At 41.0% G+C, this 12,125-nt stretch overlaps 1 protein-coding gene across 1 annotated transcript; it reads left to right on the top strand.

Moving 5' to 3' along the window:
• The first annotated feature begins 1,624 nt into the window (after positions 1-1,624).
• LOC145448139 ((3R)-3-hydroxyacyl-CoA dehydrogenase-like) lies at positions 1,625-11,215 on the top strand. Its single transcript, XM_080326465.1, has 9 exons — positions 1,625-1,775; positions 3,779-3,978; positions 7,727-7,840; positions 7,902-7,991; positions 8,771-8,856; positions 9,541-9,625; positions 10,325-10,367; positions 10,948-11,022; positions 11,087-11,215. The coding sequence occupies exons 1-9, from the start codon at positions 1,730-1,732 to the stop codon at positions 11,095-11,097; spliced, it is 750 nt and encodes a 249-aa protein (XP_080182591.1). The 5' UTR covers positions 1,625-1,729; the 3' UTR covers positions 11,098-11,215.
• Positions 11,216-12,125: the final 910 nt, after the last annotated feature.

Raw genomic sequence — 12,125 nt, 5'->3', positions numbered from 1 at the left:
ATGATCCGTACATATCTAAATTCGAACTGTGCGATTCTGAAAAGAAGACACATTTTACAGATCACAAAATATATAATATCGGACTATAAAACGGGTAATTTGAAAATCTTTACAGGAAATGCTGTTGTGTTGACTAAAAAGTAGGCCATTTTTACAACTCGACTTCCGAAACACCCGCTCTAACGCGGTACTGTACGTATGTGTGTACGACGTGTACTATACGTCAGGGATGAGCGAACTGTGATATTTGAAATTTTCCAATTCAATCCAAGTCCGTCTTGACCCTAAAATATTTTTCGAATTCACAATCCAACACCATCCAGATACAAAAATGTTTCAAAATCTGAAGTCCAATTCTGTTACCGAAAAAAATGAATAGCCACGTTAGAGAGAATAATTGAACTTCGTGTAATATAGAGAATTACGTCGCCGTTTTATGCTATGAAGCGACGACCAATCTGCGACAGTAGCATCACTCGACCGTGAATCACGTGATGCGCATCTATCCGTAGGTTAGTTATCTATAATCATCATCATTGGTTTATTAGCAATAATGGCACCGTGCGAGCGATAGGGGGGCTTTGAAAGTACGAATCACCACCACGGGTTTTCAATACGAATTACCGCCACACCTATAAGTCACCAGCGATTCTCATACACGCGATTCGCCAAAATGTCGTAATTTTTTCTGTAAATGGTCGATGTTTTGGAGCTGACAGACATTTGCTATGGCTATAATATTTGGCACGAATAAGAAGCTATACAAGCTTCGTCTAGGCCGCAGGGGTTCTCAACCTGGGGGGCGCGCCCCCTTAGGGGGGGCGTGAAACACCTGAAGGGGGGCGCGAAGAAACGGTCACCTGAAAATTTTTTTCGCGCTCAGCGCGATTTACCTCCAATGCAGGCGTGTTTCTCTCTATATAGACCCAATATCATATTTTTTATTCTCTCATCAACATTCATAACCGACCATACCACCAAACAATCTGTTGGGGTTGCTAGCGTGTCAGTTGGATTTTGTGATATGACGATAAGGGGGGCGTGAAATTTTCCACTATCAAAAAGGGGGGCGTGTCAAAAAAAAGGTTGAGAACCACTGGTCTAGGGATATCGTAGACATTTATCACAAATGTTTGTTGCTGGAACTGCGCTCATCATCATCATCATCATTGGTTTATTAGCAATTTTATCAGTTCAATACACCACAAAAATGCGATACAATGAAAAGACAGGAAGATGTCGAAGTGACAAGGAGTAGTCTATGGAATCTGACACCCACCTTGGCCTAGGCGATGTAAAGAGGAGGCATGCACACTGAATGAAGGTAAAGAAGATAGTATAGAAAAAGAATGCGACAAGAAATAGGGCGGCATGTCATGGGAAGCGAGATCGATAGGTCAGTCGTGGTCCGGTAATCTTGAGGATGGACTGTAACATTAGAGCTTCTCGCGTATTTGTTTGAAATATTACAAGCTCTAATTCATAGTTATCTATTTTGGACACGTTTTTGGCGACGGATCTACATAAAATTTGGTATGGAGAGAGTTGTATCTACATTATATCATTTGTCAGTGTCCAAATCCGGATGATACGCTATTGTTCCATCATTATGATGATACCACCGTTTATGTTGCGACATGCTTGATTTAGCAGGTATCCTTAAATTTATGTGATTGATAGAATTTTGTGTGATAACTTCACCAAGGGCGGTCTGGTAAGCTTTGGTGCAATGTCTTTCACTGGTAGACTGGCCGGAAAAGTTGCTGTGATTACAGGTTAGTCAAAGCAATGGATACTATTGACTGCAGCTGTAGTAACTCGTGTATGGAATCCGCGTCCTGTGCTCATAATTCTATATTTATGTGGTGTATTGAGGTGTATTGAACTGATAAAATTGCTAATAAACCAATGATGATGATGAATTACCGTGCTTCAACTTGGAGAATCATCGCCGCTCACCTTTTATATTAGGAAAAACGTAGATTCCGCAGTAGGGTAGTGGCTCTATACTGGCACTCTCCTACTGTCCGAATGGTCACGGACCGTGACTCACGGTCAAATGATGACTATAGGGCTTGGCTCAATGACTCGAGCTAGGATTTTTTTCGGGTACTGAAATTCAGGGTTGCAATGACTCTAGTCCGACTAGAGTCACAATTTTTTGGTTTCTCGACTTCACTCGAGTCTTTCAAGTGCGTAAAATGACTAGACTCGCTCGAGTCAATTTGTGTATTCACACTACTTGTAATCGAGTCATTTTGCATGACTCGAGACTGAGACTGACATTTCATTTTACCTTTGAAGTATAGCCTAGTAAAGTCACCACATTATTGGTATTTCTTCTAATCTAATATCACTGTCAGGAAAATCTCGCAGTCAGATAAGTTTTCGTTCTTTCCAAAGTTCAAGTCAAGGGCCCATTCGCTGAGAGGTCAATGTCGCGTCGCGATGAATTGCGATGACGCAATCTCACTACTATCAGTGAAATAGGAAAACGAGACAATTCTGCATGCGTTCCCGAGGGATCATGTATTTCAGCCTTATCAGTCCTGATACTTGGAAAATATGGCAAGAAACTGTTGGAAAGAACTGAGGAAAATTACGATATGATTGCAAGCCATTCTATATCACTCGAGCAAAGTTGAAAATAGTGGCTTGAACCAGATTGAAATCATAAGTGAACATTAGACCCAATGACTTGGACTCAAACTCAAGTCACAACAATATGACTCCGACTCGGCCCTCTACTCACTGACTTGGACTCGGACATGACTCTGCGGTGAATTGATAATCACTCGACTTGACTCGAGTCAAAACCATAAAAGTGAGATTGACTTGTGATTCGGAACCTTGTGACTTGGTTACAAACCTGCTGACATACGCTCCTTGCCAGTAAGAGTCTATCCATCAGCGTGTGTGTGTGTTCCAAAGTGCAATGAAATATGTATAGTGACAAGACAATATCCCAAATTATCCTACAGCGTTGCTGTAATTGCACGCAAATTAAGGTCAGTCACCAAATGCAAATAAGGTCAGCAAGAATAATGTTAGGGTTGGAGGTGAGGGTCGTTGGGGGTAGGGGGTAGCATATTCAGGTTAGGGATGGAGTCCTTCGGGTTGGGATTAGGGGCATTATGTGAAGGTTAGTCCGTGCATATAAGGAAAACTCTAACTTTTTTCAAATTTCAGAAATAGACTTGAAAATAAGTTTCCTATATGGCTATATATTTCATTAAGATCCGAATTTTGCTTAGATAGATTGTGAAGACAGCCACGTACAAAATGAGGTCAATCGCGACATGCAGAATAAGGACAATCGAAATAATGTTAGGGTTAGGGCTAGGGGTGAGGGTCATTAGGTTTAGGGTTTGGGATCAGGATAATTAGGGTGGGGGTCCTTTCTGTTGAGGGTTACAGATAGGGTAATTGTGATGGGGGTGAGTCGGGAGAGTCATTATCATTAGGTGTGGTGTCTGGTTTAGTGGTTTAAGAGTAATTAGGGGTCCTTGGGGTCTAGGGTTACAGTTACGGTAATTAAGGTGAGGGTGGGCACATTATGGTTTGGATTGTGGTCCTAGAATTGCGGGTGAAGGATATTAGGGTTGGGAATATGGTATGATTGGTATCCCTCATCCCGACTCTAATCTCACTGCACCCAGTTTAAGAATCACTGCGATTAATAATAATAAGTTGGATTTTAATTATATGAGCATCTGCACTATTCTGATAGCATCAGAGCTTATAAGAATTTCTAATCAAGAATTGTTGCTTTCGTCAGGTGGCAGTAGTGGTATTGGTCGAGCTGTCTGTCGTCTTTTTGCCCAGGAGGGGGCCAGTGTTGCTGTTTTAGACAGGGACAAGATTGGGGCGAAAGAGACTTGTGCTTCTTTGTCAAATCACCATGGCAACAGACATTGCTTCGTCCATATGGACGTTTCGTCAGAAGACGATGTCGTTGCTTGTGTCAAGTCTGTGGAGGTTAGTTCGAAATTCACTTTTATTTCAAATTTTACTGGCTACTGGTATTCAGCTATCAGGTTGGCAAAAAACCGCTGCACACGAAATTTGACTCAATTTCAACCTGTAGATGCGGAGCTATTACAGTTATAAAATTTGAAATTTTACCGTTAACCCCATGAAATTGTCTATAAAAGCGATACACAACAAATTTGGCTCAATTCCAACCAGTCTTCTTCTAGAAGCGAAGTTATTAGAGTCGCCTGAAAAATTTTGGATTCGAAAAATCTAATATTTACGATGGCAAATTCTAAAATTGACTGAAATTAACGCTCCATGCCACTAGGAAATTACATTTATAAACCAAAATTATAGTTTCAATACTGGTTTTCACTATATAAGGCTGTAAACCTCCACTGGTCGTTTTGCAGCATATGAAACATGTACCATAAAGTCACGCACTTTAGTGGGAATGACATATCCTTGAAATCGTGATCAACCCATAGAATTGTCACAAAGTGCGATGAAATAGGTATCAATGAAAGAATGCCAAATCATTTTTACTGTGATGTATGCAGGGGCGTATCTAGCCGACAAAAACGGGGGGGTACCTTTAGAAAAGGGGGGTGTTTTTAAGAGAGGGTGTTCCTAGTTCTAACCGATTGATCAGGATAAATGCAAGCACAAATGCAGATATTACCATGGTCAGATCATCTTACTCGTGTTTGTGACTTCTTCATTCGCATATACAAAACTAAGTACAACTAAACATATCATTATAACTAGAGCCCGACCGATATTGGATTTCTGAGCCGATACCGATAACACCGATATCCAGTACCTCCACCGATAACCTCGATATATTCAGCCGATATTCAAAGTGTATGGAATCTAGCTCAAGGCCCATATTTAACACCTCAGAGCATTTATTTCAACAACTTTACAGCCATTGATATGCTTGAACATGAAATAAATGATCTAGGGGCTATAAAAATATATCAAAAGCACCAATCCAGCAGTTGCAGATTACAGTTCACGAAGCACAATTTCTCGGCGCTTTCTCCAAGGAGTGAACTTCTGTGGTCTTTCATAAATGATGTATATAGTACTAAACACAGTGAGCAGTCTTTCACTTGGTACCTAGTGGCACAGCAAGGATTGGAAATCTTTCTTCATTTCGGTTCCACCGCTCCCTTGCAGGGGATCTTTCCTTCAATGGTTTCACCAAATATTGATATTCTTCTGGCAGAGCACCTGGAGCCTTCAGCACATCATCAACAAATAGCTGAAGAGAAAGTTGAAAACAACTCAAATTGTCCATGTCTGCAACTGCTCCACCCATCCCCCTTGGGCCTTGACCATGACCAGCATTTCAACAATCAATTGATCAATATTTTACGCTCTTTTGTCAGAATTGGCCAATGTCATCATGGAATCAAAAATGTTCGGATCTGTTATTGGCTTTACTCCACCTTTGCTTGATTTTCTTGCCCTCTATGCTCGCATATTTCCTATCATGGTGGCCCCGCAGGTCTCAGCCCTCAGTCAGAGTGTCAGACGACTTCATACATTACTGGTATAATTAGCTCTGTTGGTACCGAACCAATAGCACTATCTTCAGAGAAACGTTTCGACGCGACGCTTTTCTCTATCATCACGAGGGCCAGTCCAGCATGATTGAAGTTCTCATTTCTCTTACTGATTGAAATCTTCTGCAGACAACTATCCATCCAGGATCCAGCTGCTCTCTGTCTTTGGTGATGGATTGATTACTGCAGGGGGATTCCCACGAAGTCAGCGGGGCATAACGGTGATTACTTATCTACAATATTTTTCAGATAGGAACGCCTACTGCCCTCTATGCAGCATGCACTATATGCAGCTTGGCCATTTATTTTTATAATTTACCACCCTCACGTCTTCTATCGACTTCTCTGACTCCCTGCCACCATGTTGTGACGTCACGAAAAAGGCCGATATTTTTTTACCTTCAATGGCCGATACCGATATTTCTCTCCAAGCGTGATATCGACTCGATATTATCGGCGAGCCGATAATCGGTCGGGCTCTAATTATAACGCATAAGTGATGATAACAGCGGAAAGAGAGACAGCCAAGTATCTTGACCTTAATTACCAAAGCGAGGATGTGCGCGCCGATCATATTACAGCACAGCGGGAGATCTCTCGATTCGCGCTCAAATACGAACACTCGACTGTAAAGACAAGCAAATGTATAATTCGTCTGTTTTCGTTTGTATCAATTGTTCAGCCTGATTTTGCACATGATCTGGATTAATTTTGTTCTAAATCGATATGATATCTACTGTCTGTCAAGATAGTGTAGTATTTTTGGTGTGTGGAGATGGTAAACGTCACGTGAATAACAGCGGCCCGGCGCAGGCTTAGGCTCGCGATCAAAATGCATTCCTAAATGCGTTTGCGGTGCAAAAGTGACAATTGCGAATTGTCAAGGCAAAGACTATAACTTCTCGTTATCACAACATTACATTGAACATTGCCTGCGCTCGGGACGCTCTTGGCTGATTTATCGCGCCTCCAACAAGCCTAGTTTCACTCGCTTGATCAATCACATCAGCAGTAGGCCAAGTGCGTACTGTACCATCGCTGTCTGCACTATCGCATCTGCATTGGCGCACACGATATTATCGCTTGCCTACACATTCGCATCTGCAACAGACCTGGTACAAAGATATCATCGCTGGCCATGTGGCCAACTATCGCGTCTCGAGCCTAGCATACGCTGGCTCCGATTTCTCGAGCCTAGCATGCGTTGGCTCCGATCTCTCGAGCCTAGCATGCGTTGGCTCCAATCTCTCGATGGCTTGGTGACAATACCGTTAGGTGTTTGCTGATTAGCGATTGTAATTAGAGTGACATTGCTGAACTGAATGACATCGAATGTCTGCAGACATGTGCGATTGTGCGTGCGCCGTGCATGCGTAAGTGAATTCCGCGAATATCTAAACATAACCATCAGAAGATGTGTGTCAACGGTCAAGGCTTGAGTTGTAAAAGACGAGAAAGGTTTGAACAACCTGAAACCTGTGCCATTATAGAACAGAGTCTAACTCAGAGATTTTGCCTTGCGAAAATCGTCGCCGAAGTTACGTAATCCGCCTTGATAAGCGGCGTATTGAATTGTTAATTGAATTGTTCGGTAGTGATCAGGGACTCGCTAATTGCCCCGCACTTCCGTTCTAAACATTTGTTGATAGTAAACTGTTAAACACGAAAACCAACTCGCCCGGCATCGAAATTTCATGGCGTCTAATGCGAGTGTTATTGTAATTGGATAATAGCGTTCAGATGTGGCGAGAGAGCCATGTGGCGATGCGCTTTTCGGGCTTCCGTCGACGAGAGAACAATACGAGAAAAACGCATGTTTGCTCGATCGCTGGCGTGATGATGCTGCGCGGCAATACGGGGATTATCGATTTAGTAGAAAAAGAAATATTGGATGAATGGAAATAGATTTAGGAAGGGGGATAATCGAGCTTGAAAACGGGGGGGTACCGGACACCGATTACCCCCCCCTGAATACGCCCCTGGATGTATGTATGTGGTGGTGTTCATTGTGGTCGCAACGCAGGTACATATTTGAACCTTTCGGATCATTCGTACTCATGTGATGATGTGATGTCGCAATGAATGATACTCGACTAGAAGCCTAATACTTGACTCAGAATCGAATGACTCAGATACCCAGCCCACGTTAAAACCAGTGATATGAGACTTTCCATCAACAGGGCGAGATCGGAAAAAGTACAATTCTCGTGAACGCTGCCGGGATAACGCGCGATCAATTTTTATCCAAAATGAGCGGGAAACAGTTCGATGACGTCATTGCCGTCAATCTGAAAGTAATTGAAACTTTTCATTCCGAATCCAGTGCGTGTTCTAAGGAGACCCTCTTGTGTGCAGGGATCGTTCTTGATGACGAGGGAGTTTGTGCGAGCCTTCACTGCAGAAGAACCGGGCTCGATCGTCAATATTGCCAGCATCGTGGGCAAGGTCATACCGCCACAGTTGAACAAATAGAAAAATTTTCAACTTTGCCTAATTAGATCAGAATTTCAATATAGCCACACAGTTTTTTTCTTTATTAGATTAGAATTACAATTACAGTCGCATAATTATTTCTAAATTAGATTAAAATTAGAATTACACCATTTTTCTAAATTTGATTAGAATTAGGATTATAGCCACACAATTATTCTAAATTAGATTAGAATCATAGCTGCACATTTCTTTAAATCAGATTAGAATTATAGCCGCACAAATTTATTCCAAATAGAAATAGAATCATAGCCCAGTAATTTTTTTCTGAATTAGATTAGAACTAGAATTATAGCCATACAAATTTTTTATCTTAGATAAGAGTTGAAATTGTAGCCACAAATTTTTTCGAAATCAGATTAGAATCATAGCCACACACACAATATTTTCCAAATTAGATTGGAATATATTAATTCGTAAAAGAAATGAGGCAAAAATCAAGTTACGTTCATGTCAAATGAGAGTTCAGTCTCATAAGCACGAGAATGGAAAATGTGTGAAATGGAAAACGCTTGGTACGTTTCACACGATTCAGTTTCCTGTAATATTTTCAGGGAAACCAGAAATAAGATTAGAATTAAAATGAGAGAATAGAAATGTTTCACAAATTAGATAAATGACATGTTAATCCACTTAATCTAATCAGATGACTCAAATTGTCTAGTTTTCCAAGTTTGCATAGCAAGCAGCTGTTTGCTGCCTTTCGGTATCTTACTCTGAATTTCTCATGACAGACGGGGAATATTGGTCAGGCGAATTATACAGCATCTAAAGCCGGAGTTATAGGGATGACAAAGACAATGTCGCTTGAACTCGCGAGGTTTGACTCGTTTTGAATTTACGAAATCCGATAATCCTATGTCTGTTCGAGGGTTGCGATTTTTCGGCGACTTGACTTGACTGGGGTCAATTTCTTCCGGGGTTGTAATGACTCGAGTTTTTAACTTCGATTTTGCCAGGGTTCCAAGTCTCGAGTCAATCTTGCTTTTATAGTTTTGATCCGAGTCAAGTCCAAGTCGGCGGGCAGAGGGCCGGGTCGAGTCATAGCGTTATGACGAGTCCAAGTCATTGTAGTGACTGTTCAGTTTCGAGTTAAATTCTTGTTTTGGTCACTTTTTACAACTCTGCTTAGTGATATATACTAATTTTCCTCACTTTTAACAGTTTCTGATCGCATTTGTCTAGTACCAGTACTAATAAACAAAATTCCAATAGTATGTAACTTTACTACTCTTCGAAATTGCAATGAAATGTCGATCTTTGCCGCCAAAGTCTCGAGTCGTGCGCAATGAGTCGAGTCGATACACAGAATGACTAAGTCCAGTCGAGTCTTTTTCCGTATTTTGAGAAAATGACTCAAGTCAAGTCTCGCAATTACAACCTCACAACTTTATTGAATAGCCAGAAAAATTTGAGGATAAAAGCTATTTCTGAACAACCCTACTGTATATTTTAGAGTCTGCACAGTTGAAGATTACTTATGGTTTTCCTTCGACATTTTCAGAAAGAACATTCGTTGTAACGCAGTGCTGCCGGGGTTTATCAAGACCCCAATGACGGATGCAGTACCAGAGGAAGTCATAAAAAAGGTATTTGCAGGGTGCCTTATTTACAGATGTGGTCAAAGTAGCTGGCCAGCCAAATTTCCACTCGAATACAAGTAGAACTAGCAATTTTCGTGAAGCAATTTTCGTTGAAGTGAAAAAGGAAAGGGATGAGAAGTACTCTAGTATGCAGTTTCAAAAAGTAGGTTTTGTTGAGGCTGGTCAGCTGCCAATTTGCTTCTTAAATGAATTGGGTCAATTGTGGCTAAGTTTGAGGTCGATCATAACGAATATCGACTTGAAATTTGTAGATTAGCTCAAGATATTGAGATTTGGCACAATGCCAAAATATGCTGACCATGCGTGTATAGACATGTTTACTCAAACAGATAAAAGCCAGTTTCTGGCCTATTTTTCCATTAGTGGTTCTGATATACGAAAATTGAATAAGGCATATGAATGTGTCATATGATTTGGTTGAGTCATGCGCAATGAGTCGAGTCATTTTCCAATTAAAAAAAACAAACTTGAGTCAAGTCCAGTCAACGAAAATCTGCGACTCGAGACGGGGCATTACAAACCTGCTTCTCCCATTACACACTTGTACATTTGTTTTGAAAAGTGAGTACAGTGCCAAGTTCTAGTTGCGCGTTATGAAATTCCAGCAGTTTGTACAAGTCTGGTTGAAATGAGTTGGCTGAATCTGATCAATTTCTCTATCTGAACTGTTTCTTTTTGTTACAGGTGTTGAAGGCAATTCCCATGCAAAGACAAGGGCATCCTGGAGGTTTGTGTTTAATGGGAAGTTAACATCTGACCAGTATAACGTCTTGATATCAATCGTGTAATGTCGATATCCTATTACTGACCTTACCGGCTAAAGTCATATCTTGCGTAGTTGACCATCAACTAAATTCCATGTTATCCAGTTTCTTCTACGAAATGACAATATTTCATGGCATAGGTTAACTTTTCTTGAGAATGTTAGAAGATTCCTTTACTAGGCACGGTTTTTACATAAAAAGGTATAACGGTGCACAAAACTGAACGTTAGTCTGATATTCCTATGAGCTTTTAACGTGAACTGATGTGTTGACACTTGGCAAGCTTCTTGTTAGTGCAGAATTGGACAAACTTGCATTTTTAAGATTCATAACTACCATTAGAACTACTCAGTTTTTTAAATCCTCAACTTCTGCTTGGATGAAAAAATTAAGACTCTCTCTCTCTCTCTAGAACTAGAACAAACAAGTTAATGTCAGCTAACTAGATTGTAGTTTGTACAAGTCTGTATTGGTGACATTGCGGTATATCGACCATGCTAGTCAGTCAGTCCACTAGATGCCTGCACTAATATCAATTTTCAGAAATAGCAAATGCGTGTTTGTTCCTTGCGTCCGAGGAGAGCTCGTACATCACCGGCACGGCTTTGGAAGTTACCGGTAAAAATCCTTAATGTACATGTACACAAATCCATTCCTTTGAAAAATATGATTTTTTTCACAGGTGGCTTATAGCAGCATAACGAGGAGCGCGTAGAACTTTATTAATTGTTATTCTGTGATCACTGTGCAATACACGATATTAGCTAATGCTGACTAAATTTTGCAAATAACAAAATCAATTATTGATCGATCTGTTCTAATTGTATCGTGTTCCGGTTGGGTAGGATCTAATATTACGGATACCTTATTACGGCTCAGTAACGCATGCTACATTTCTAATCTGGTTGTGATGTCATCATAGGGGTTAGGCCTACGGGAATCGAACCCGAGCCGCCTGCTTGGATGGCGTCGGTGCTCACCACTACGTTATCCCCCCCGGTGCTCATAAGACAGGATTCTAGCCAAGCCACAAGTCAATTCTACTTTCAATAGTTTTGTGACTAGAGTAAGTTTCAATTCACCACCGAGTCAAATCAGGCTTCAAAGGTCCGAGTCGCAGTGTAGACGCTCGAGTCTAAGTCATTGTGTTCAGTGTTCAGCTTCGATCTCAATCCTGCTCAGCTTACTATTTTACAACTTTCAAGTTTCAGTGTTAGGATCAAGTCACTACCTTCGAGTCATTGCACATTTTGAATCGAGTCAAGTCAATCGAATAAGCTATTACTACAACGTAAGCTGTGATCGTTTCATTTTCGGTCAAATCATTTGTGATGCAATACGGGAGGATCTGTGTACAATCAGTGAATCACTTGTTTTTCTCACAAATGTGACACCGGCGTATCGCGAACAATCCGAACATACATAGGCCTAAGACAAGCTGATTCAATCAACACCCTGCACTTGATGACTTGAAATTGACTCGTAACTTTTGCTCCAAGTCACGAGTCAATCCACATTTCTGAAGCGCCAAGTCAAGTCATTTTTGCAAAGTGAGTCGAGTCATACGAAAAAGTTGACTCGGGTCATCCCAAACTGCTCTGGAGATATTGATTGGCTCGCATTCATAAAATAATAATTTTTGTCACTTTACACAGTTTCTGGTCCTGATACACGAAACAGCAATATTCTTCGAAGTGACAACGAAATGCGATTTTGCAGCT

This window comes from Botryllus schlosseri, chromosome 10 (genome assembly GCF_051294905.1).
Source record: "Botryllus schlosseri isolate E-star chromosome 10, Bs_hap1, whole genome shotgun sequence".
Taxonomy (NCBI): domain Eukaryota; kingdom Metazoa; phylum Chordata; class Ascidiacea; order Stolidobranchia; family Styelidae; genus Botryllus; species Botryllus schlosseri.
The sequence above is the reverse complement of the archived record's forward strand: the minus strand, read 5'-3'. Positions and strand labels throughout refer to the sequence as shown.